The 27,618-nt window shown below is 44.8% G+C and overlaps 1 protein-coding gene across 1 annotated transcript; it reads right to left on the bottom strand.

Annotated features, from left to right (window-relative positions):
* Window positions 1–10,448: 10,448 nt before the first annotated feature.
* Window positions 10,449–25,039, bottom strand: LOC106572736 (carbohydrate sulfotransferase 11). The gene is made up of 3 exons (XM_014147175.2): window positions 24,509–25,039; window positions 15,909–15,991; window positions 10,449–14,044 (listed from the first exon to the last, which is right to left on the bottom strand). The coding sequence occupies exons 1-3, from the start codon at window positions 24,600–24,602 to the stop codon at window positions 13,199–13,201; spliced, it is 1,023 nt and encodes a 340-aa protein (XP_014002650.2). The 5' UTR covers window positions 24,603–25,039; the 3' UTR covers window positions 10,449–13,198.
* Window positions 25,040–27,618: the final 2,579 nt, after the last annotated feature.

Below are 27,618 nucleotides of genomic sequence, written 5' to 3'. Positions count from 1 at the left end.
TCATATCCAGAGTGACTTACAGGAGCAATTAAGGTTGAGTGCCTTGTTAAAGTGCACATGATAGATTTTTCACCTAGTCAGCTTGGGGACTCAAACCAGTGACCTTTCAGTTATTGGCCGAACACTCTTAACCACTAGGTCACCTGCCACACACCGCAACTTCTCCTTTAATTTCCCAGCCTGAAAGACAGATAGCAACACTAACTGAAGCATGAGGCTAACTTGACCTTTACTGGAGAAACGGATCACAGTAAAAACAGGTGTTGGAGTAGTCCAGGGTTAGGAAGAGGTCAAGATAGCCCTTGGTCACACATTATCCAAGGCATGATCATGTAGGTATGCTAAGCCCATAAGGTACAGTAGATGTGATGGATAGATGGACCCAGGGGTTGTGAAGATCCATTCTCTCCCCAGGTTCAGGCCACAGTGGTGGACTTCCTGGCTGCAGTTGCAGGCATAGCACTGGGGTCCATGCGTAGAGGTGGGGTAGAGCTGGCCCAGGCTGCTGTAGTCTGTGCCAGCAGCATCGTCACTGCATTCATGGCAGCACTGACTCTAGGTGACTTCACCCTGAGATTGTCTTTATTGGATTGAGATGCCAAGTGTCTCAATAGTAGTATCTGTTAAGTTTTGCTCCCCTCCCTCCCTCACTCTCTCTCTTTCTATCTCTTTCTCTCTCTCTCTCTCTCTCTCTCTCTCTCTCTCTCTCTCTCTCTCTCTCCTCCATACCTCTCTCTTTTCTCCATACCTCTCTCTCTCTACCTCACTTCCCATCTCCTTCCCCATCTCTTTCGCTCCCTCCCTCCATAGGTCTGGTGATGATCAGGGTGATCATTGGCTCCAGGAAAGTGGGCATCAACCCAGACAACATGGGAGATCTGATCACACAATCCCTGCTGGCTGGAGTCAGTACTACACTCTAGCAGTACCGAGGTAAGGCTATATTATAACAGATGAAGGGTTAAATTAAACTTTGATTTAGAAATCAGTAATTTAACAATTAATAGAGTTGGTGCAGTGCATGTATCTGGGTAAATAAATATTTAAGCCAATTAAGACCTCCACTTTGTGGTAATAATATTCAGAACAGCAGAGGGCAGCAGACGTTACGTTCCAACTCATCTGTTGCCTGTTGTCAGCGCTGACTACAATTAGCTCCTTTTATAAAGCTCAATGTGTACATGCAGAAGTAAAATGGCTTCAATATCTTATGATTATCAAACATGTTTGGGAAATATCTTGATTCATTTCAATGCAAGTTCGGAGGTGCTCTTACGTCAGATGAATTGTATTCTCTATGTGTGGGATAGTGGTATTATTGTATTTATTGGAGACCATTCTAACCTGTGTTTTCTCTGTGTACTATAGACGTCTGGTACCTGTGTCTGGTGTGTATGTTCTTCCTGGCTCTGATTCCTCTGTGGGTGGTGGTGGCCCGGAAGAGCCCTCAAAACAAGGAGGTCCTCGTGTCTAGCTAGCAGCCTGTCATTGTAGCCATGTCCATCAGCAGGTAAATAGACAACTCGCCCAGAAGCCCATTTTGGCATGGGCAGCGCCATTGATGACTTTCACCATTTTACTATCTAACTATATCTATGGGTACGACACACAGGACACCTTAGCATTCAATACATGTATCTGATCAGTAGATGTGTTACTGGTTTATTTCATCATGACCTTGTTCAGTTTCGTGGGACACATTTTGGACAAGACTGTTAGCAACCCTAACTTTAAGGGAATGGCTGTCTTACACTCGTCATCAATGGTGGACTAATCATGGTGAAATGGTCTATCAACACATTATACAAGGATGGAAATGGGAGAGTGAGTTATTAACTGTCCTATGGATTATCGTGTCTGGCTGAGAGTCAGTTAGCTGTCTTTAAATGGCACATGCTGAGGGATCCTTTCAAAATGAGCCTGTTTAAGAGCACACAGCCAGATGTTCTTAGTCCCAGGCTGATATTGGCAGCCTGATGTAGCGCATTGGATAACCATTGGACCTCTGTGAAATATCGCTTGCAGTGAATGTTATCGTTGTCCACTCTGGTTTGAATTTCCCCTCTACTGGTTCTGTGACTATAACGTAGCAACTTTGTGTTTTTACCACTGTCCCCTCGAGTCTCTGCAAGTCTGAGATACACAGCTGTATTGGGTTTTGAATAAGATATGACAAAAACAGTATTTTAGATTGTAAGCTAAGTTTTATTTGAGTTCCTCCATTCCATGGCAACCGTGGCAGGACCACAAAGTAGAATCTGTCAATGTGGAATTAATACATCAATTAAGAAATTATATAAATCTAACATTTCTAAGAGTTTTTCCTTATAATGTCAAAAGCAAGTGGTAAGCAACATGTGTGTTTTACAGAATAGAGATGAACATTTCAAAGGAAAGCATATGACTATATAACATGAGACTTGTGTGGGTGATACTCTCTCCATACATTTCTTGGTGCTTCCTCTCGGGTGTTGGAGGGAACTTGGTGCCCATCCAGGCCAGTCGGATCTCTAGCTACCTGCGCTTCTGGAACGTGATGGATGGAGTCTTACCCTAGAAGATGAGATGGCACAGGCCCAACCCCTTCAGCACCTCCTTCTCAGGTAAGGCTTGTCCACTCTGTCTGTCTATGGAGGGTTATGGCTGTCCGGGGAATGCCACGTAGATACTGTATGTCTTAATAAACATATACCTGGGACTTCCTCTCTCTTTGTGATTTAGCAAATAGGAACTCTACTCTTGGAACCACTCTTGGCATTTCTCTTCTATTTATCCTCTCTTGATTTTGTCATAGGATTTGTACAGATGTACTTTTCAGCCAGTCCCTGTAGCTCAGTTGGTAGAGCATGGTGTTTGCAACACCAGGGTTGTGGGTTCGATTCCCACGGGGGGCCAGCACAGAAAACAAATGTATGAAATGTATGCATTCACTACTGTAAGTCGCTCTGGATAAGAGCGTCTGCTAAATGACTAAAATGTAAAATGTAAATGTAACTAAAGAGATAAAAGCTACCTGCAGTATCCATTAGTGGCCTCTGTCTGTCTCTCCAGGTGGAAACTCCAAGTCAGCGAGGGTGATGTTCCTACTGGTGGTGCCTGGTCACCTGGTGTTCCTCTGCCAACTCTCTGCTCCAGGAGACCACACTGCCCTCACTGCCTCCTCCACCTCTCTGCTCCAGGAGACCCCACTGCCTCCTCCACCTCTCTGCTCCAGGAGACCACACTGCCTCCTTCATCTCTCTGATCCAGGAGACCCCACTGCCTCCTCCATCTCTCTGATCCAGGAGACCACACTGCCCTCACTGTCTCCTCCACCTCTCTGCTCCAGGAGACCAAACTGCCTCCTTCATCTCTCTGCTCCAGGAGACCAAACTGCCTCCTCCATCTCTCTGCTCCAGGAGACCAAACTGTCTCCTCCACCTCTCTGCTCCAGGAGACCAAACTGTCTCCTCCACCTCTCTGCTCCAGGAGACCACACTGCCCTCACTGTCTCCTCCATCTCTCTGCTCCAGGAGACCCCACTGCCTCCTCCACCTCTCTGCTCCAGGAGACCACACTGCCCTCACTGTCTCCTCCACCTCTCTGCTCCAGGAGACCAGACTGTCTCCTCCACCTCTCTGCTCCAGGAGACCAGACTGTCTCCTCCACCTCTCTGCTCCAGGAGACCAGACTGTCTCCTCCACCTCTCTGCTCCAGGAGACAAGCCACACTGTCTCCTCCACCTCTCTGCTCCAGGAGACCACACTGCCTCCATCTCTCTGCTCCAGGAGACCACACTGCCTCCTCCACCTCTCTGCTCCAGGAGACCACACTGCCTCCTCCACCTCTCTGCTCCAGGAGACCACACTGCCTCCTCCACCTCTCTGCTCCAGGAGACCACACTGCCTCCTCCACCTCTCTGCTCCAGGAGACCACACTGCCTCCTCCACCTCTCTGCTCCAGGAGACCACACTGTCTCCTCCACCTCTCTGCTCCAGGAGACCACACTGTCTCCTCCACCTCTCTGCTCCAGGAGACCACACTGCCTCCTCCACCTCTCTGCTCCAGGAGACCACACTGTCTCCTCCATCTCTCTGATCCAGGAGACCACACTGCCCTCACTGCCTCCTTTATCATCTTCTACCTGTGTACCACCACCAGGTACGCCCGTCAGTCTGCTACCTGTGTGACACCCTTCTCCAGGTACGCCCGTCAGTCTGCTACCTGTGTAACACCCTTCTCCAGGTACGCCCGTCAGTCTGCTACTTGTGTGACACCCTCCTCCAGGTACGCCCGTCAGTCTGCTACCTGTGTACCACCCTTCTCCAGGTACGCCCGTCAGTCTGCTACCTGTGTACCGCCCTCCTCCAGGTACGCCCGTCAGTCTGCTACCTGTGTACCACCCTCCTCCAGGTACGCCCGTCAGTCTGCTACCTGTGTGACACCCACCTCCAGGTACGCCCGTCAGCCTGCTACCTGTGTGACACCCTCCTCCAGGTACGCCCGTCAGCCTTCTACCTGTGTGACACCCACCTCCAAGTACGCCGTCAGCCTGCTACCTGTGTGACACCCTCCTCCAGGTACGCCCGTCAGCCTGCTACCTGTGTGACACCCTCCTCCAGGTACGCCCGTCAGTCTGCGACCTGTGTAGCACCCTCCTCCAGGTACACCCGTCAGTCTGCTACCTGTGTGACACCCTCCTCCAGGTACGCCCGTCAGTCTGCTACCTGTGTGACACCCTCCTCCAGGTACGCCCGTCAGTCTGCTACCTGTGTGACACCCTCCTCCAGGTACGCCCGTCAGTCTGCTACCTGTGTGACACCCTCCTCCAGGTACGCCCGTCAGCCTGCTACCTGTGTGACACCCTTCTCCAGGTACGCCCGTCAGTCTGCTACCTGTGTGACACCCTTCTCCAGGTACGCCCGCCAGTCTGCTACCTGTGTGACACCCTCCTCCAGGTACGCCCGTCAGTCTGCTACCTGTGTACCACCCTCCTCCAGGTACGCCCATCAGTCTTCTACCTGTGTGACACCCTCCTCCAGGTACGCCCGTCAGTCTGCTACCTGTGTACCGCCTTCCTCCAGGTACGCCCATCAGTCTGCTACCTGTGTACCACCCTCCTCCAGGTACGCCCGTCAGTCTGCTACCTGTGTACCACCCTCCTCCAGGTACGCCCGTCAGTCTGCTACCTGTGTACCACCCTCCTCCAGGTACGCCCGTCAGCCTGCTACCTGTGTCCCACCCTCCTCCAGGTACGCCCGTCAGCCTGCTACCTGTGTTCCACCCTCCTCCAGGTACGCCCGTCAGTCTGCTACCTGTGTACCACCCTCCTCCAGGTACGCCCTGCCACCTCGCCTGCCACCTCGGTCACTGGTCCACAGATGGAGTTTGGTCAAGTCTCCTACAGACTTATAAGGACTTCTCATTATAGCGTTATAGACCTATAAGTACTAAGGGGGCAATTCCTTACCCGAGTTAAGAGTACATAAATGGAGCGTAATTCCCTTTTTATGCACTTTTCTCTCTACACGTATTCTGACGTTGAACTTTAGCATGAAAATAGCATGATATTCACCTGCTATTCGTTTGGGGTGGTGATTGAATAAATGAAGGTGTGGTGGAGGTGTGTCTACAGATATTCTGACCTTGATTAAATTCCCTCAAGATTCCACCACCTTTACGAGCAAGGAAACCATGAATGTCGAGCGAGCCTGCCGGTTCCTAGTTCATTTTTTCCGATAGAATTTCCATACACTGTAATTTATAAATGGATAAGAGCTAGTGATGAGAGCTAGGTAAATGAGTAATCCATTTCGAGAAGGGGATTGTAAATACACATTACAATTATTTTACATGATTTTTCCTTATGATCCCTGGAGACTAAAGTGAAACCAGTCATATGGAAGCAAGGTCATATGGAAGTACTGTATTGCGGCCCCTTTTCCACAGTGACGTAGGCTACAAATAGCTGTGCCATTATTCTGAATTGTTATGATATGTCCTCATATTTGCATGGAGGAAATTTGGAGACCCAGGCTTTTCTCAGTCTTATTTGAATCACGTTCAATATTAGCCACTATCGAGAACCACCGTCAGTAATACCCACATACATTCATAAAACTGTTACTTTGGTGTTTGTTTCCTTCAGTTTGTAGCCTACATTTATAACTGTTACTTTAGTGTTTCCTTCAGTTTGTAACCTACATTTATAACTGTTACTTTAGTGTTTGTTTCCTTGAGTTTGTAGCCTACATTTATAACTGTTACTTTAGTGTTTGTTTCCTTCAGTTTGTAGCCTACATTTATAACTGTTACTTTAGTGTTTCCTTCAGTTTGTAACCTACATTTATAACTGTTACTTTAGTGTTTCCTTCAGTTTGTAACCTACATTTATAACTGTTACTTTAGTGTTTCCTTCAGTTTGTAACCTACATTTATAACTGTTACTTTAGTGTTTCTTTCCTTCAGTTTGTAACCTACATTTATAACTGTTACTTTAGTGTTTGTTTCCTTCAGTTTGTAACCTACATTTATAACTGTTACTTTAGTGTTTGTTTCCTTCAGTTTGTAACCTACATTTATAACTGTTACTTTAGTGTTTCCTTCAGTTTGTAGCCTACATTTATAACTGTTACTTTAGTGTTTCCTTCAGTTTGCAGCCTACATTTATAACTGTTACTGTAGTGTTTGTTTCCTTGAGTTTGTAGCCTACATTTATAACTGTCACTGTAGTGTTTCCTTGAGTTTGTAGCCTACATTTATAACTGTTACTTTAGTGTTTCTTTCCTTCAGTTTGTAACCTACATTTATAACTGTCACTGTAGTGTTTGTTTCCTTCAGTTTGTAGCCTACATTTATAACTGTTACTGTAGTGTTTCCTTGAGTTTGTAGCCTACATTTATAACTGTTACTTTAGTGTTTCTTTCCTTCAGTTTGTAACCTACATTTATAACTGTCACTGTAGTGTTTGTTTCCTTCAGTTTGTAGCCTACATTTATAACTGTTACTTTAGTGTTTCCTTCAGTTTGTAACCTACATTTATAACTGTTACTTTAGTGTTTCTTTCCTTCAGTTTGTAACCTACATTTATAACTGTTACTTTAGTGTTTCCTTCAGTTTGTAGCCTACATTTATAACTGTTACTTTAGTGTTTCCTTCAGTTTGTAGCCTACATTTATAACTGTTACTGTGGTGTTTCTTTCCTTCAGTTTGTAGCCTACATTTTGCATCATTCCATTCAGTTTACCTTTCTTTCCTTTGTCACGTAGGTGTAGTTGTTCCTGATGGTCGCTAGCACTAGGTGTGTCTTCGTCTTCTGACGATATCGCGAAATCGTCGTCTGAAAATGTAGACCAATACGCAGCGGATGTCGTGTTCATTTTTCAATTTAATTAATTGCTCACGTGAACACTATACAAAAAATAATAAACAATGACAGTGCAACAGTTTTGCAGGCTATCCTAACGCAGTGCAAAAACAATCTCCCACAACAGACAAACACAAACACACCCTCATATATGGGACTCTCAATCAAAGGCAAATAGACAACACCTGCCTTCAATTGAGAGTCCCAACCCCAATGAACCCAAACATAGAAACAGACACACTAGACTCAACATAGAATTACATAAACATAGATCATAAACCAAAACCCGGAAATACGAAATCAAACGCCCTCTTACCAAAACACCACCCTGAACCACATAAAACAAATACCCTCTGCCACGTCCTGACCAAACTACAATAACAATTAACCCTTTTACTGGCCAGGACGTGACACTAGGCTAGGATCATTATGGAACTCAGACCACACATAGCAGTTTAAACCTTTTGGCCTGGCACATGGTTCACAACAACTGGACCGTTGTCATACAGTTCCATGATTAGGGTAGATTTAGATTTATAAGACTATTGTTCAATCCCTATTTTATACCTTTCAATATTTCAAGCATTGAACTTGAACAAGGCAACTAACAGGATGAATCAAATCACAGTATTTTTGATAAATCAATGTATTTATTACTGTTACTGTGGTGATATCATAAGGTGAATGCACCAATTTGTAAGTCGCTCTGGATAAGCGCGTCTGCTAAATGACGTAAATGTAATGTAAATGTATTTTGTGCATAAAGGCTCTCCAACCCAGTTTTTTATGATTCATACATACTTTCCTAACCCAAAAATTTACCTAAATAATCTACAAGATCAGAGTATTTTTAAATGTACCAGTTGGTGCTGAAACTGAGACGAATATGCATATTTAGATGGATTCCTTTCATTGATCCCCATTCTCTCCATGTATTCTATGGAGTCTGTCGACAAAATTCTAATTGAAGGTACACCAAATTTAAAGGGATGGCTTTAAGATAAATGTACTGAAAACCCTATTGAATGAAATTAGGGAACGGTTATTGATCACAAACGGTTGTATTGTATGTTGGTGAATGAATATGAATTTTAACTTGTTTACAGTATTTCTGGATGCAGGATGCATAGTGGGGCTTGGCAATATCCCTCTCATCATAGACAGGACTTTTTTTAAACTTACTTGACAGGTAATTACTGGAACCATCTGTTGAAGACCAAAATAGAAGCACCTTCATGCAAAAGTTTTAGAACACCTACTCATTCAAGGGTTTTTCTTTATTTTTACTATTTTCTACATTGTAGAATAATAGCGAAGACATCAAAACTATGAAATCATGTTTGTAACCAAAAAAGTTGTAAACAAATCAAAATATATTTTAGATTCTTCAAATAGCCACCCTTTGCCTTGAGGACAGCTTTGCACACTCTTGGCATTCTCACAACCAGCTTCACCTGGAATGCTTTTCCAACAGTCTTGACGGAGTTCCCACATATGCTGAGCACTTGTTGGCTGCTTTTCCTTCACTCTGCAGTCCAACTCATCCCAGACTATCTCAATTTGGTTGAGGTCGGGGGATTGTGGAGGCCAGGTCATCTGATGCAGCACTCCATCACTCTCCTTCTTGGTCAAATAGCCCTTACACAGCCTGGAGGTGTGTTGGGTCATTGTCCTGTTGAAAAACAAATGATAGTCCCACTAAGCCCAAACCAGATGGGATGGCGTATCGCAGCAGAATGCTGTGGTAGCCATGCTGGTTAAGTGTGCCTTGAATTCTAAATAAATCACAGACAGTGTCACCAGCAAAGCACCCCCACACGATAACACCACCTCCTCCATGCTTTATGGTGGGAAATACACATGCGGAGATCATCCGTTCACCCACGCCACGTCTCACAAAGACACGGCAGTTGGAACAAAAGATCTCCAATTTGGACTCCAGGCCAAAGGACCAATTTCCACAGATCTAATGTCCATTGCTCGTGTTTCTTGGCCCAAGCAAGTCTCTTCTTCTTATTGGTGTCCTTTAGTTGTGGTTTCTTGCAGCAATTCAACCATGAAGGCCTTATTCACACAGTCTCCTCTGAACAGTTGATGTTGAGATGTGTCTGTTACTTGAACTCTGTGAAGCATTTATTTGGGCTGCAATTTCTGAGGCTGGTAACGCTAATGAACTTATCCTCTGCAGCACACTACACTTGAAGAAACTTTCAAAGTTCTTGAAATGTTCTGGATTGACTAACCTTCATGTCTTAAAGTAATGATGGACGGTCATTTCTCTTTGCTTATTTGAGCTGTTCTTGCTATAATATGGACTTGGTCTTTACCAAATAGGGCTATCTTCTGTATACCCCACTACCTTGTCACAACACAACTGATTGGCTCAAATGCATTAAGAAGGAAAACAATTCCCCAAATTAACAAGAAACACCTGTTAATTGAACTGCATTCCAGGTGACTACCTCATGAAGCTGGTTGAGAGAATGCCAAGAGTGTGCAAAGCTGTCATTAAGGCAAAGGGTGGCTATTTGAAGAATCTCAAATATAAAATATATTTTAATTTGTTTAACACTTATTTGGTTACTACATTATTCCATATGTGTTATTTCATAGTGTTGATGTCTTCAATATTATTCTACAATGTAGAAAATAGTAAAAATAAAGAAAAACCCTTCAATGTGTAGGTGTTCTAAAACTTTTGACCGGTAGTGTACATCACCACCAAGGTGTGGAAGAGATCTTGACCTGCGAATGTATCAATGATGGAACATTTTTTAAGGACATCAGTATTTATTAGTACTGTTGATAGAGCAGCTTATTGTCACAATGTTAAGTTAAATAACTTTTAAAGGAGATTTTAAACCGTAATGAATCTTGAATGACATTACCATTGACATATCATCAGTAATGTGAAATGCAGTACGGGCAAAGCATTGGAACTGTTCTGAAATCAGATTTAAGGTGTAGGCGTGCATATCTTATGACAGGACAGGAGCAACAATATTATTTCAAAATGCCTGATAAAGTATAAGTTGCACTAATGTTTATCACATCTTAATGTTCAGTAGCAATCTGGAATGGAAAAGTTACATGTCGGGTTGTGTTTCGTATAATCACAAAGAGAAGGTAGCTTTATTTTAGACATAACAATGTTCCCGTTCACATGTCTTCTGTATGGTATGACTGTGGTGTCCTCACTGCCAGCTCATTGGTTATCTAAACATGCCTTTTTCTACACAATTGCAGAACTCTTGTGTTATTTAAATAACCTTTCATAGACATTTACAAATCATGATATCAAATACTTCATAAATGTACAAGCATTTGTGACTCTGGTCAGTCCTATTGTAATAACAAATGCTAAACAGGTATGTGACCACATAAACTGTCATCTTTCTCTCTCAGCTCTCCCTGTCCACCAGTCAGTCAGTCCCGTTGGTTTACATCTGACCACTGGTCTGTACCAGCTCATTTGTTGGTATGATTTCACAGTAAGATGGTATCACAGGATGAGCACATAGAGGGCATTTTAAAGCGGGTGTTAAATGTTCTCCAATGAATGAATCATGCAGAAATTGCAGATTGGGCTTTGTACTTTTCAAAAGTGGAGCAAACTTGAATTTCTTCACAATAGTTTCATAGCCGCAAAATAGATTTCTGTCACAGAACAACAGTCATTCATAATGGATTTTTACATTTTATTTAACCTTTATTTAACTAGGCGAATCAGGAAGGAAACTTGAATAAAGGAAACTTCTATGACAGTTTTGAAGTGTAACTGGTAATGACAATACACGATGACATCACTGTCTACTGGGTGCTTGGTTGTTGAGAAATTAGTGTAAAAAATATAATTTATATTAAATGGTGGATCTTATTACTATAAAATACAATTTGCAAAATAAACATAAGAGTACTCTCATATCAGACAAAACTAAGAGAAAAGGAACCAGCCTGTAGTAGTGGTATAATAAATACACACTTCTCTGTAGGCTAAATACCAGGTCTTCCAGACTACTTTTCAACAACGGTGAAATGTTGTATCTGGATTTTCTAGAGCAGCCACTTCCCAGCTGAGAGGAGTTCATGAACTGAGGCAACTCTTATTGGTCGACACCTGTGTTCACTCCAGACATTATTCACAGTCTACGGGTGTTTGTCTGAAACAGGCTGTACACAACTTGATTATGGCTCGTTAACATTAGGAGCAAATTCATTCAGACGAGAGTCTACTTCTATTTCAAGGCAACAATTTTAAGGTTGTAAAGTATTTGGTTGTTTCCAACACAAGAACATGTCCTCCACACCACTGCTACCTCAACACATGGCCTATAAGCAGGGATCATCCACTAGATTCAGACATTGGGGGATCATTTTTTGAGCGGATGATCAGGGGGGCGAAACATAATTTCAAATAATTTGTAGACTGGAAGAAGCCCAAACGGATATAATATTTGACTAAAACATAATCATTTCAAACCTTGCTTACATTTTATACGATCACGTGTATCTCTCTACTATGCGTGGGAATATTTGGGAACAGATTTCCAAAATTAAAATCACTTGGAGCTGATTTGCTTATGTTTTTACAGTTTCTTTGTGTCCATTTTTTTGTTTAAACTATTATTATTTTTTGCTCAAACTTGGGGAGCCAAATAAAATCACCCTCGGGCCAAATTCAGCTCACAGGCCACCAGTTGGGTAACCCTGGCCTTTAGCATCAATTGATGCAAATTAATGTTGTTGTAGCAGTAAACGGTAAATATACAATTTTTATGGACAAACTGTTGAGGCACAACATCAACAGGCATCAACATGTGATATTAAACGTCTTTATATACAGCTCATATCAAGTCATGAAAAATATTGCACTTGTAAGCATGGTATAAATTCAATAGAATATTTGTCTTTTACCAGAAAGGCTTACCTGGTTTTAACCTGTAGTGCCCGTGTAGATAGTTAGCCCTACGTGGCTGTCCACAGTTCAACAAGGAACTCTCTGACGAAGGGCAGCCTTGGACCAAACCACAGCTATGAGCTGTTTGCTCAGTCTGCCGTGAGCTAAAGAAAGAGGTGACTCTGCCAAACAGAGCATGTGGTATTCCTGTCATCAGCTCCCTATCTGAAGTCATCATGCCTGCTAGGCTTCTTATATCCAGTATACACTGTTTATCATAACATTTTTACTATCAAACTGGCTTGCATAACATCAACGAACAGGTGGCCACCAACAGAGGCAATTATTTGTTACCACCATGTTGAATTTATCACCTCATTTTCATTTAAATTAGTTTAAAAAATGTATTCACATTGGGTCTTTGCAAACCTCATAATTCTGTGAGTAAATGGCAGCCTTTTCATGATTTTTCATGTGTAGACTGCTTTCTTTTGCTTGTTGGTTTATGTAAGTTCTACAACACCCTTTGTCCCCAGAGGAACATTTTGGCTACATAAGATGTCCAAGAGCCAAGGAAACATGCTGTATGTGCAAGCAGAGAGAAATGCATAAATTGAATGTTCTCCCACAATTCACTCAAGTGTCCATGACTCAGTCTATAATTACAATAAATACTCTTACAATTGTATAAATAAAGAGGAAGGTGTAGGAGGGGGATTCTGTGACGCACACAACCTGTTCTTCACAACCCTCAACAAGAAGAACCTGCTTCTCTCTTATATAGGCCACATGAAAAGTACTAGGAATGAACAGTGCCCCGAAAGTCACCAATGTTAATAAAGATCATACATGTAACAATGCAGGGATTCCCCCACTGGTAGAAATAACATCTGAACACCACTACACACCCACCCAGATTGATTACTAAATCCCAGTTGACATGGAGAGAGCCGCCCTCACCTAAACCTCAGGTACTCTGGGTTGGAGTAGTTGAACAGCAGGAAGTCCATGCGGTAAAGGTTGTACAGCTTCTTCTGGTAGAAGGGACTGATGTTATGGAAGAACTGAGCCGCCATGTTCCCGTTGGTCCTGGTGCTCTTGCCTGAGGTGGGGAAGTGGACCTCCCCGTCAGCGCCGGCCAGCCGCAGCACAGAGCGGGAGTCCTGCTCCAGAGTCTCATACTTCCCCACCACGTCGTAGTGGATGAGGCAGGGGTGGCACAGTGAGTGGATCCGCTCCCAGTGCTCGTTGAAGGGCTCCTCTCTCTGTGTGCGGGGATCAACCAGGTACTGTACAAACTCCTGGAAGGAGACATCGTTGCCCTGCTCCAACGCCTCCGGCTCAGGGTGGGGCCGGTGCCGGCGGATGATCTTGGTGCCGTAGCGCTTGTGGAAGGCCGTGTTGTAGCTGCGGGTGAACTTGTTGCGGTAGGCCGACACCAGCCTCTCGAAGGGCTCCCGAACAAAGAGGAACTTCAGGTATCTGCGGAGGCGGTGGTTGATCTCGCCGGTGGAGTACTCTGACAGCGTGCGCAGGTTGCCTGCCACGTGGGCCTCGTTGGCGGGGATGGCTAGGGGCTCGCGGTAGCGTCCGTCCCCCGTCAGGACCATGAGGACCCGTTTCCAGTTGGTACAGGCCACCTTGGGGACGTAGCAGTACAGCAGGCCATGCTTATCGTCCACTATGAGGTGGCGGAGGTCGTCTGGGGTCAACACCCGCCGCTTCCTGGTGTGGGTGAGACACGCCTCCTCCAGCAGCTCCCGCCGACCACGCAGAGACCCCTGCACAGCAGACATGTCCAACTACAGACAGAGAGAAGGAGACAATACTCACATTTACAATTAAACCCTTATTAGTGATGAAATATTCAATCTATCAAAGTGATAACATTTTCATCTATCCAAGTGTTAATGTCTAGCCACATCCTCTGACTAAGACAATTGTGCCCAACAGTCAGTGTTTGAATCTATCTCGTCAGATGAGTCAGATTAACCGGAATTGGTCTGATAACATCAAGGCCAACCACTGTGTTTCCCAGTAGACACGCTGCAAGAGGCAAAACAGTGTTAAACATTCTAATGAAGGTACGGCTTGATCTGAACATTGAGGAAGCAATAAAGGGATTCAAATCAAATCAAGTCCAATTTTATTTGTCACATGCGCCGAATACAACAGGTGTAGGTAGACCTTACAGTTAAATGCTTACTTACAAGCCCTTAACCAGCAATGCAGTTGGTTAAGAGAAATAAAAGTAACAAATAATTAAAGAGCAGCAGTAAAATAACAATAGCGAGGCTGTTTACAGGGGGTACCGGTACAGAGTCAATGTGTGGGGGCACCAGTTAGTCCAGGTAATTGAGGTAATATGTACATGTAGGCAGAGTAATTAAAGTGACTATGCATAGATAATAACAGCGAGTAGCAGCAGCGTAGAAGGGGGAGGGCCAATACAAGTAGTCTTGGTAGCCATTTGATTAGCTGTTCAGGAGTCTTATGGCTTGGGGGTAGAAGCTGTTAAGTAGCCTTTTGGACCTAGACTTGGCGCTCCAGTATCGCTTGCCGTGCGGTAGCAGAGAGTCTATGACTAGAGTGGCTGGAGTCTGACAATTTTTAGGGCCTTCCTCTGACTTCCTCTGATTGGGCATTGTGCTTTGTTTCTGACCCGCTCTGGTTGAGCCTGAAAAAAATGGATCAAGAGAGGCGATGCCAGGTGGGCTGGGTCAAAGAGGAGGAGAACCAAACTGATAAGACTAGTTACATCAGCAACACCAAACAACTATCCTCAGTGTCATTGAGGAAGCATGATTACACAGAAAACACACATGGGGGGAGAGAGAGAGAGAGAGAGAGAGAGAGAGAGAGAGAGAGAGAGCACGATGCAGACCTAAAGGGAGAGATCACTCAGCATTCACTGGATTCCTGAGATATTGGAGCTGGAAAAGAGAGCTTTGTCTTTCTGCGGAAGAGGGGGGAGTATTTTTATAGTAACCACTAAGAACCTGAGTCCTAACTTCTAAGTGAAATCAAATGAGCTCAACTCAGCTTTGAAGTATTGCTGAAGCCATGACCTCTGAGGAAGGTAAAGGTATGTAGTGTGATGCTGAAGCCATGACCTCTGAGGAAGGTAAAGGTATGTAGTGTGATGCTGAAGCCATGACCTCTGAGGAAGGGAAAGGTATGTAGTGTGATGCTGAAGCCATGACCTCTGATGAAGGTAAAGGTAAGTAGTGTGATGCTGAAGCCATGACCTCTGATGAAGGTAAAGGTAAGTAGTGTGATGCTGAAGCCATGACCTCTGAGGAAGGGAAAGGTATGTAGTGTGATGCTGAAGCCATGACCTCTGAGGAAGGGAAAGGTATGTAGTGTGATGCTGAAGCCATGACCTCTGAGGAAGGGAAAGGTATGTAGTGTGATGTAACATTTCATGTAAAGCAGCAGTCATTCAGTTGAGAGACCAAAGGCGACCCAAAAACAATATTGTTTGAGAAATCAACTATGTGTAGAGCGAATTAAATTAGTCAAAGTGGCTCTCGAAGATGAATACTTTGTCAAATGGCATTTCCTGTGTTTGACACATCTGGAAACACTAACGCATAAACAGTATATAACCGCGAGTGTTCTCACACTCAAGACATGATCGTATGGGGCCCCTTTAAAGCTAGTCACCTGGTCTTCGTTGTAGAGGGTCTGTAGTGGACTTCTCCTTGTCTTCCCCGGGCCAATGCCCTTCCCCCCAGGCTGCTCCACGGCTACAGAAACAAGGGCAGAGAGGGAGAAAAAGGGAAACAGATGAATCATCTAAAAAGTGCAGTATTGGCTGTTTTCTGTAGCGTTCAGTGACGGTGCTCGGTGTTCATTGAACGTTGGTCTCACTGTGGATGCTTCTGGATTTCAACAACATACACGTTACTGGTTGAGCTGTTCTGAACAGTGTTTACCCTCCTCTATATAGAACACATACGTTACTGGTTGAGCTGTTCTGAACAGCGTTTACCCTCCTCTATATAGAACACATACGTTACTGGTTGAGCTGTTCTGAACAGTGTTTACCCTCCTCTATATAGAACATACATGTTACTGGTTGAGCTGTTCTGAACAGTGTTTACCCTCCTCTATATACAGTGCTGCTGTAGCCCATCTAGTTCTCAGTTTTACCGTATGGTGCACCATCTCACATGAGTAACACATCTCTAGTACATTTCAAGTTTCAATGTCACGTGCACAAGTACAGTAAACTGCCTTTCTTGCCAACTCTAAACCCAACAAGGCAGTAATCAATGCAGAACTAAAAATAACAAAGTAGAACAAAAACACAAAGAAATACAAAATAAGAAGAACAGAAGAAGTAAGTAAACAGGGTCAGTTCCAGTAGCATATTTACAATGTGCAGGGATACTGGCATTCCGGGTGAATTATTATACTGTAGAGGCCCAGAGGCTTGGGTTACCCTGCATGAGCCAACTTTCCTGCATCATCATGATGTGATGATCACCCATAAAATGCCTTCCCTTTCCCCTAGATTCACATTTTCTATAGGAACATCCTGTTCCTTTCAAGAATCCAGCGCCTCAGGGCTGGAGGCATGTCAGTGGTTGGGCCCTCCTCACTAGTGAGAGGAAACTGATTGGATTTGCACATGTGCCAGTAGAATGCAGAGGATTGCTTTACATCTCACAGGGGGAGAGAGAGAGAGAGAGAGAGAGAGAGAGAGAGACAGAGAGAGAGAGAGACAGAGTGACAGAGAGAGAGAGAGAGAGAGACAGTGACAGAGAGAGAGAGAGAGAGAGAGTGACAGAGAGAGAGAGAGAGTGACAGAGAGAGAGAGAGAGAGAGAGAGAGAGAGACAAAGTGACAGAGAGAGAGAGACAGAGTGACAGAGAGAGAGAGACAGAGTGACAGAGAGAGAGAGACAGAGTGACAGAGAGAGAGACAGAGTGACAGAGAGAGAGAGAGAGAGAGACAGAGAGAGAGAGAGAGAGACAGAGTGACAGAGAGAGAGAGAGAGAGAGAGAGAGAGAGAGAGAGACAGAGAGAGAGAGAGAGAGAGAGAGAGAGACAGAGAGAGAGAGAGAGAGAGAGAGTGACAGAGAGAGAGAGAGAGAGAGAGAGAGAGACAGAGTGACAGAGAGAGAGAGACAGAGTGACAGAGAGAGAGAGAGAGTGACAGAGAGAGAGAGACAGAGTGACAGAGAGAGAGACAGAGTGACAGAGAGAGAGACAGAGTGACAGAGAGAGAGAGACAGAGTGACAGAGAGAGAGAGACAGAGTGACAGAGAGAGAGAGACAGAGTGACAGAGAGAGAGAGAGAGAGACAGAGAGAGAGAGAGACAGAGAGAGAGAGAGACAGAGTGACAGAGAGAGAGAGAGAGAGAGAGAGACAGTGACAGAGAGAGAGAGAGAGAGAGAGAGTGACAGAGAGAGAGAGAGTGACAGAGAGAGAGAGAGAGAGAGAGAGAGAGAGACAAAGTGACAGAGAGAGAGAGACAGAGTGACAGAGAGAGAGAGACAGAGTGACAGAGAGAGAGAGACAGAGTGACAGAGAGAGAGACAGAGTGACAGAGAGAGAGAGAGAGAGAGACAGAGAGAGAGAGAGAGAGACAGAGTGACAGAGAGACAGAGAGAGAGAGAGAGAGAGAGAGAGAGACAGAGAGAGAGAGAGAGAGAGAGAGAGAGAGAGAGAGAGAGAGAGAGAGAGAGAGAGTGACAGAGAGAGAGAGAGAGAGAGAGAGAGACAGAGTGACAGAGAGAGAGAGACAGAGTGACAGAGAGAGAGAGAGAGTGACAGAGAGAGAGAGACAGAGTGACAGAGAGAGAGACAGAGTGACAGAGAGAGAGACAGAGTGACAGAGAGAGAGAGACAGAGTGACAGAGAGAGAGAGACAGAGTGACAGAGAGAGAGAGACAGAGTGACAGAGAGAGAGAGACAGAGTGACAGAGAGAGAGACAGAGTGACAGAGAGAGAGAGAGAGAGACAGAGTGACAGAGAGAGAGAGTGACAGAGAGAGAGAGACAGAGTGACAGAGAGAGAGACAGAGTGACAGAGAGAGAGAGGACACAGAAGGAGAAGAGGACCAGGTGGGGTGAGGAAAAGGGGGAGGTCTTCTAGCCGATAACGACAACACAAGTCCTGCCTCATTTGAGGTATACATATACACCCTCAGTAAACTGCTGGGAAAGTGGGTCAAGAAGACTGAAGCTGAGGCACTCTCAACACAACAAACATGGTGGTGCAACAGCAAATAACCAACAGCATGGATAAACATTACAATTATGTGTGAGAGAGGATCATATCTTGATGAAATCTCATCAACCTTTCAATATGCCAGAGCATTAGAGAGGTCAACAAGTTTATCCTAATTCAGTTCATGAATCAGCTTGTTAAAGCAGTCTCACTAAGTATTTTAGTGGTTCCCCCTTCGAAATCTCTGTCAGTTCATCTGCTCTACATATCTGTGACAATGACTGTGACTTCCGCTTTGGAGGAATAGCACCGTGCACAGAGAGGGGAAGTGTCAGTGTTGCAAAACAATGGCAAGATTCCAAATGAAACCCTTGTCTATGCACTAGCCAGAGATAAATACATCCCAGTACATCAGTGGGGCCAAGCTTCCTGCCATCCAGGACCTATATAGTAAGCTGTGTCAGAGGAAAGGCCCCAAAACTCCAGTCACCCAAGTCATAGACTGTTCTCTCTGCTACTGCACGGCAAGCGGTACCGGAGCGCCAAGTCTAGGACCAAAAGGCTCCTTAACAGCTTCTACCCCCAAGCCATAAGACTGCTGATCAATGAATCTAACGCCCCCCCCCCGTACCCCCGCACACTGACTCGGGACCACTACCCCCTGTATACAGCCTCGTTATTGTTGTCATTTTATTGTGTTACTTTTTACTTTCATTTATTTAGTAAATATTTTCTTAACGCTATTTCTTGAACTGTATTGTTGGTTAAAGGCTTGTAAGTAAGCATTTTACATTAAGGTACCTGTTGTATTCGGCGCATGTGACAAATATTAGTTTATTTGAAATCAGAAGATTTCTGCGTGTGAAAAAATACAATCTTTCAGCATCTCCTCTCATTATGGAGATCACAGGATGCAGTTTCATTATTCACTGTAATGTTGGTGACCATATCTGTGGAGATCACAGGATGCAGTTTCATTATTCACTGTAATGTTGGTGACCATATCTGTGGAGATCACAGGATGCAGTTTCATTATTCACTGTAATGTTGGTGACCATATCTGTGGAGATCACAGGATGCAGTTTCATTATTCACTGTAATGTTGGTGACCATATCTGTGGAGATCACAGGATGCAGTTTCATTATTCACTGTAATGTTGGTGACCATATCTGTGGAGATCACAGGATGCAGTTTCATTATTCACTGTAATGTTGGTGACCATATCTGTGGAGATCACAGGATGCAGTTTCATTATTCACTGTAATGTTGGTGACCATATCTGTGGAGATCACAGGATGCAGTTTCATTATTCACTGTAATGTTAGTGACCATATCTGTATAGCATGCACCCCAGGTACTGAATAAGCAGGATATAAATGTAATGAAAATAGTGAGCAATTTACTTGTAATTGCTTCTAAGCAAGAACACACCCAGCAGGTGTAGGCATGGCTGACTCAGCTCTATGCCGGCGTGGGAATGGGGTGGGTGTGGGACATACACAGAGTACACAAAATGTTAGGAACACCTTCCTAATATTGAGCTACACCTGTGGTGCTCTTGGCACCTACTACCATACCTCGTTCAAAGGCACTTCAAATCTTTTGTCTTGCCCATTCATCCTCTGAACGGCACACATACACAATCCATGTCTCAATTGTCTCAAGGCTTAAAAATCCTTCTTTAACCTGTCTCGTCCTCTTCATTTTTATTTTTACATTTAACCTTTATTGAATTAGGCAAGTCAGTAAAGAACAAATTCTTACGTACAATGACAGCCTACCCCGGCCAAGCAACGACGCTGGGCCAATTGTGCGCCGCCCTATGGGACTCCCAATCGGATGTGATGCAGCCTGGAATCAAGATGCATGGAGATGCAGTGCCTTAGACCGCTGCCCCACTCGGGTGCATACACTGATTGAAGTGGATTTAACAGGAAACATCAATAAGGGATGTTGGTCAGTCTATGTCGTGGAAAGAGCAGGTGTTCTTAATGTTTTGTACACTCAGTGTACAGTATGCCAACCTTGTTTGTTTACTTGACAAGACCCACATGATGTCACAGTAAGAAGACGTGTGTGTGTGTGTTAGTGAAAGTTAAATCCCTCATTCTTAGCTGATATCTGGTGGCGGTGTTTTGATAGAACAAAATAATTAGAAATTATATCTGACAGTGAAGTATTTAAGGTTTAGAACAAGACCAGAAGAAATCAAAATGCCAAAGAGTTGAGAAAGTCTGCTCAGCATGGTACTGGGCTCATGCCACTCCACCTAAAATGACGTCTGGACTTCAGCCGAAGACCGTCAGGACGGAGTATAGACAAACCAAATAATATCTGAAGGCTTGGAGGTTCCGTATGAAAAGTACCCTCAACGTAACAGTATTTTCACCTGTCACATTGAGCTGAATTGTAAAGTCTGCTTGGTGCATCTAGCACCTTTCAGTACTGACATCCACCCACGTGTTGAGTCAGCGCTCTCAAACTGGGGTAGTACTGTTAGGCCCACAGAACACTCGCTACAGGAAAATACACACTTCTGTTCATTCTCAACTTTCATAATAACTCTAGTGTAAGCAATGACTAATTCATGTTCTTCCCTGGGTCCTGCTTCCCTGGGTCCTGCTTCCCTGGGTCCTGCTTCCCTGGGTCCTGTGCTTCCCTGGGTCCTGTGCTTCCCTGGGTCCTGTGCTTCCCTGGGTCCTGTGCTTCCCTGGGTCCTGCTTCCCTGGGTCCTGTGCTTCCCTGGGTCCTGTGCTTCCCTGGGTCCTGTGCTTCCCTGGGTCCTGTGCTTCCCTGGGTCCTGTGCTTCCCTGGGTCCTGTGCTTCCCTGGGTGTTGGCAGCTCAGCAAAATGCACAATGGGGTCAGAACAATAAGCTCTATTTCTCTTCCTGTCTACTAACACACTGGGACTCCACTCTGTGTGTGTGTGTGTGTGTGTGTGTGTGTGTGTGTGTGTGTGTGTGTGTGTGTGTGTGTGTGTGTGTGTGTGTGTGTGTGTGTGTGTGTGTGTGTGTTTTACGAGAGGGTTAGTGTGTTCTCAATGGACATACATCATCCAGTCCATATGGGTTTCATGTTAATGCCATCAGCGTTGAAATAAATACTGGCTATGCAAGTCAGCCAAAAATAAGGAAATGTATATGGTTTTAGAAGTTAACCCTTCTGACTTCCTCATATGTTTTACTCATATCACACAGAGTAGCTTGGTGTAACTTCTCTGATAACACGAGGCTTTGGGAGGAAAGGAAGGACTATATGTTGTCTACAGTATGTGGTCATTGAACCGTACATGTGTAGGAGTCCTGCCGTAAAGCAGATAGACAAGCCAGGACAGTGCTGTGCCTCTGGCATTGAACCGTACATGTGTAGGAGTCCTGCCGTAAAGCAGATAGACAAGCCAGGACAGTGCTGTGCCTCTGGCATTGAACCGTACATGTGTAGGAGTCCTGCCGTAAAGCAGATAGACAAGCCAGGACAGTGCTGTGCCTCTGGCATTGAACCGTACATGTGTAGGAGTCCTGCCGTAAATCAGATAGACAAGCCAGGACAGTGCTGTGCCTCTGGCGTTGAACCGTACATGTGTAGGAGTCCTGCCGTAAATCAGATAGACAAGCCAGGACAGTGCTGTGCCTCTGGCGTTGAACCGTACATGTGTAGGAGTCCTGCCGTAAATCAGATAGACAAGCCAGGACAGTGCTGTGCCTCTGGCATTGAACCGTACATGTGTAGGAGTCCTGCCGTAAATCAGATAGACAAGCCAGGACAGTGCTGTGCCTCTGGCATTGAACCGTACATGTGTAGGAGTCCTGCCGTAAATCAGATAGACAAGCCAGGACAGTGCTGTGCCTCTGGCATTGAACCGTACATGTGTAGGAGTCCTGCCGTAAATCAGATAGACAAGCCAGGACAGTGCTGTGCCTCTGGCATTGAACCGTACATGTGTAGGAGTCCTGCCGTAAAGCAAATAGACAAGCCAGGACAGTGCTGTGCCTCTGGCATTGAACCGTACATGTGTAGGAGTCCTGCCGTAAAGCAAATAGACAAGCCAGGACAGTGCTGTGCCTCTGGCATTGAACCATACATGTGTAGGAGTCCTGCCGTAAAGCAAATAGACAAGCCAGGACAGTGCTGTGCCTCTGGCATTGAACCATACATGTGTAGGAGTCCTGCCGTAAAGCAAATAGACAAGCCAGGACAGTGCTGTGCCTCTGGCATTGAACCGTACATGTGTAGGAGTCCTGCCGTAAAGCAAATAGACAAGCCAGGACAGTGCTGTGCCTCTGGCATTGAACCATACATGTGTAGGAGTCCTGCCGTAAAGCAAATAGACAAGCCAGGACAGTGCTGTGCCTCTGGCATTGAACCGTACATGTGTAGGAGTCCTGCCGTAAAGCAGATAGACAAGCCAGGACAGTGCAGGTATCATTCTGGTTGGACAGGAAGGATCATTCTGTTCTGAATGTATTCTGTTTAAACCTTCTAATGTTTAAAGATACGGTTGTACTTAGTCTTGGAGGCTCTGTAAAACGAAGTACCTGGACTTATTACGTCGTTGCTTTTCCCATTTCTATGGTGAAACAACACATTGTATAGTTCATTTTGAATTGTCTCTCTATTAAAACGTAAGACATAACCCAGGAGGGTGGCCAGGTTAGGTTGAATTGTCTCTCTATTAAAACGTAAGACATAACCCAGGAGGGTGGCCAGGTTAGGTTGAATTGTCTCTCTATTAAAACGTAAGACATAACCCAGGAGGGTGGCCAGGTTAGGTTGAATTGTCTCTCTATTAAAACGTAAGACATAACCCAGGAGGGTGGCCAGGTTAGGTTGAATTGTCTCTCTATTAAAACGTAAGACATAACCCAGGAGGGTGGCCAGGTTAGGTTGAATTGTCTCTCTATTAAAACGTAAGACATAACCCAGGAGGGTGGCCAGGTTAGGTTGAATTGTCTCTCTATTAAAACGTAAGACATAACCCAGGAGGGTGGCCAGGTTAGGTTGAATTGTCTCTCTATTAAAACGTAAGACATAACCCAGGAGGGTGGCCAGGTTAGGTTGAATTGTCTCTCTATTAAAACGTAAGACATAACCCAGGAGGGTGGCCAGGTTAGGTTGAATTGTCTCTCTATTAAAACGTAAGACATAACCCAGGAGGGTGGCCAGGTTAGGTTGAATTGTCTCTCTATTAAAACGTAAGACATAACCCAGGAGGGTGACCAGGTTAGGTTGAATTGTCTCTCTATTAAAACGTAAGACATAACCCAGGAGGGTGGCCAGGTTAGGTTGAATTCTCTCTCTATTAAAACGTAAGACATAACCAAGGAGGGTGGCCAGGTTAGGTTGAATTGTCTCTCTATTAAAACGTAAGACATAACCCAGGAGGGTGGCCAGGTTAGGTTGAATTGTCTCTCTATTAAAACGTAAGACATAACCCAGGAGGGTGGCCAGGTTAGGTTGAATTGTCTCTCTATTAAAACGTAAGACATAACCCAGGAGGGTGGCCAGGTTAGGTTGAATTGTCTCTCTATTAAAACGTAAGACATAACCCAGGAGGGTGACCAGGTTAGGTTGACCACCCTTTTCACTTCTATTCTTTATGTCCCTCACTATCACTCCACTAAGGTGAAATGCTTCCTCTTCCTGTCTCTGCCCAGTGGAGAACATGAGAGCTGAGACTGGTCCAAAAGCAACAGGAATGCAGCAGGGTCTCTCAGAGGGGGCTATCACAACATTCCATGGTTCACACTCACAGTGGTCTTATTCATGCCCTGCCATGTACCCCTTTCATTGTGTCCCAACTCAACACACATGCTCATTTAGACACCACACCATTATTCAGAGGGGACGCTGTGCAACAGGCAGGGTAGGGTGTTGCATCACTCCTGAGTCCTCTCTGGTGGCATCGTTGCACAAACCTACAGTTCGTTTCAGTTAGACATGATGTTTGTGATCTAGACAACGAGGCTAATGAACAACAGCTTACAACGTGTTATACTTAATACCCCAAAACGTCACGCTACAGGTGCATCAGGGACACCATCCCATGGCTGATGTGTGATGATGATCGACAGTCCACACTTACCTGGCCTTGTGATGTTCTGAAAGTACAATATGACCATGAAAAGTGACCCAACGCATGTCGCCAGGAAAAATCGTCCAACTTTGTGTTTTGTCATCCTGATTCCCCGAGCTGGCAGAGTAGAGCAGAACCCTCGCCCCGAGGTGTCTCATGCGAGGCAGCTCGTCTGATGCGATTTAACGATAGAAGGGAAAGAATGAACCTTCATGTGGAAAAACTTGGCAGTGGCACCGTTATATCAAACAGTCTATTTCTCAATTACTCTATTCACCGAAAGAAATGCCTATGAATAGCCGCGAAAATATTGGAATGGGCGAAAGTCGGTTGTCTTTGTTGGAGTTCAGATCAATTATATATTTCAATCATATTTTACGCTCCGCTGAAATGTCTCATCGCATACAAGTCCCAAGAAAGACAGATTGTTTCGGAGTTCTCTGATAATTCCCATCGTTCAACAGTTTTCGTTTCGTCAATTTTTTCAACCCAGTCAAACTTCCCGAAACATGGTCGGAGGCACTGTGCTATGACGTCACACCCACCCCTAAAACTTTCTTGCGGTGACTGTCACCCATCTGAAGGTTGTCACTAGTTACTACAGCCACAAAGTCAAAATTGTATAATAGGTGGGGTTTAGCCATGATGATGACTTTGTGGCTGTGGTAACTAGTGACGACCCCAATTTTCCTTTTGACAAATGTATCCAATAATATAGGTAAGGGTTCCCCAACTGGTGGCCCGCGGGCCCCGAGTTATCTGAGAAAAAAATATATAATATATATATATATATATATATATATATATATATATATATACACACTACCATTCAAAAGTTTGGGGTCACTTAGAAATGTCCTTGTTTTTGAAAGAAAAGCACATCTAATTGATCATTAGAAAACCCCTTTGCAATTATGCTAGCACAGCTGAAAACTGTTGTCTGATTAAAGAAGCAATAAAACTGTCCTTCTTTAGACTAGTTGAGTATCTGTGGCATTTTCATTTGTGGGTTCGATTATAGGCTCAAAATGGCTAGAAACAAAGAACTTTCTTTTGAAACTCGTCAGTCTATTCTTGTTCTGCGAAATGAAGGCTATTCCATGCGAGAAATTGCCAAGAAACTGAAGATCTGGTACAACGCTGTGTACTACTCCCTTCACAGAACAGCGCATACTAGCTCTAACCAGAATAGAAAGAGGAGTGGGAGGCCCCGGTGCACAACTGAGCAAGAGGACAAGTACATTAGAGTGTCTAGATTGAGAAACAGATGCCTCACAAGTCCTCAACTGACAGCTTCATTAAATAGTACGCACAAAACACTAGTCTCAACATCAACAGTGAAGAGGCGAATCGGGGATGCTGGCCTTCGAGTTTCAGAAGAAAGTTCTTTGTTTTTGGCCATTTTGAGCCTGTAATCGAACCCACACATGCTGATGCTCCAGATACTCAACTAGTCTAATGAAGGCCAGTTGTATTGCTTCTTTAATCAGAACAACAGTTTTCAGCTGTGCTAACAGAATTGCAAAAGGGTTTTCTAATGATCAATTAGCCTTTTAAAATGATAAACTTGGATTAGTTAACACAACGTGCCATTAGAACACAGGTCTGGTCCTCTGTAAACCTATGTAGATATTGCATAACAAATCTGCCGTTTCCAGCTACAATAGTCATTTACAACATTAACAATGTCTACACTGTATTTCTGGGCTCCATTGCCCGGGGGGGAGAGAGAGGTGAGGAGGGCCACACTGGGCTCCATGGCCCGGGGGGAGAGAGAGATGAGGGCGACACTGGGCTCCAAGGCCTGGGGGGAGAGAGAGGTGAGGGCCACACTGGGCTCCATGGCCGGGGGGCAGAGAAAGGGGAGGGCCACACTGGGCTCCATGGCCGGGGGGGAGAGAGAGGTGAGGGCCACACTGGGCTCCATGGCCCGGGGGGGAGAGAGAGGTGAGGGCCACACTGGGCTCCATGGCCCGGGGGGAGAGAGAGGTGAGGGCCACACTGGGCTCCATGGCCCGGGGGCAGAGAGAGGTGAGGGCCACACTGGGCTCCATTGCCCGGGGGCAGAGAAAGGTGAGGGCCACACTCGGCTCCATGGCCCGGGGGGAAGAGAGAGGTGAGGGCCACACTGGGCTCCATTGCCCGGGGGCAGAGAAAGGTGAGGGCCACACTGGGCTCCATGGCCTGGGGGGGAGAGAGAGGTGAGGGCCACACTGGGCTCCATGGCCCAGGGGCAGAGAAAGGGGAGGGCCACACTGGGCTCCATGGCCCGGGGGGGAGAGAGATGTGAGACATCGGGAACCTACAATAGGACTTTAGCACACAGCAACACTGTCTGTTGACACTGTACACACATCTTTAATAAAAGTAAGTACATATACCATATTACCCCTTTAGAATGTTGAAGCCTCTCTAGGCTTTGTGACATATTTACTTCCATTAATTCAATTTGACATGTTTATCACAGTAGGTGAGAGAATGTGCATCTCATGGCCTTGTGGCCACTGTCTCTTACCTGTAAGGCTGATCCTCTTCAGAGTCCCAGGCCTGATCTGTGGTTCTGCCAATAGGGTGGCAGGGTCGGGGAGGCAGGTGGGAGGTAGTCCCATTATGGAGCCGGATGGTGAGGTACCTACCTTTTGTCTTTTTCAAGTTGTATCTCTTTTTTTTCAATTTTACCATTGAAGCACTTGTCTAGTATGATTAGTCATTCTATAGTTTGTCGTGTCTTTGGCATCATTAAAGTGAAGACTTATTTTATCAAATCAATTCTCTGTAATTGTTATTACATGATTCAACTAATCATGTAAATGTAATTAACTAGGAAGTCGAGGCACCAAGGAAAATCTTCAGATTACAAAGTTATAATTTTCTTAATATAACTCTTCAGATATTTGAATATCTGATCAATTAGTCTTCTAATTAATGAATTATTCTTTACCTCATGTTAGTCTCATTCCAAACGTCGTAAATTGCTGGTTATCTGCACGAACCCAGTCTTCACTATGAATCATCCATACATCAATTGCCTTAAAATCATTTATTTACTAACTAACTAAATCATCAAATAAATGCATAAACAAACAACACAGTAGATATGGAGGAAATGATAGGGGAGG

This window comes from Salmo salar, chromosome ssa15 (assembly GCF_905237065.1).
Source record: "Salmo salar chromosome ssa15, Ssal_v3.1, whole genome shotgun sequence".
Classification (NCBI taxonomy): Eukaryota; Metazoa; Chordata; class Actinopteri; order Salmoniformes; family Salmonidae; genus Salmo; species Salmo salar.
This window is presented reverse-complemented; position numbering and strand designations above follow the sequence as displayed.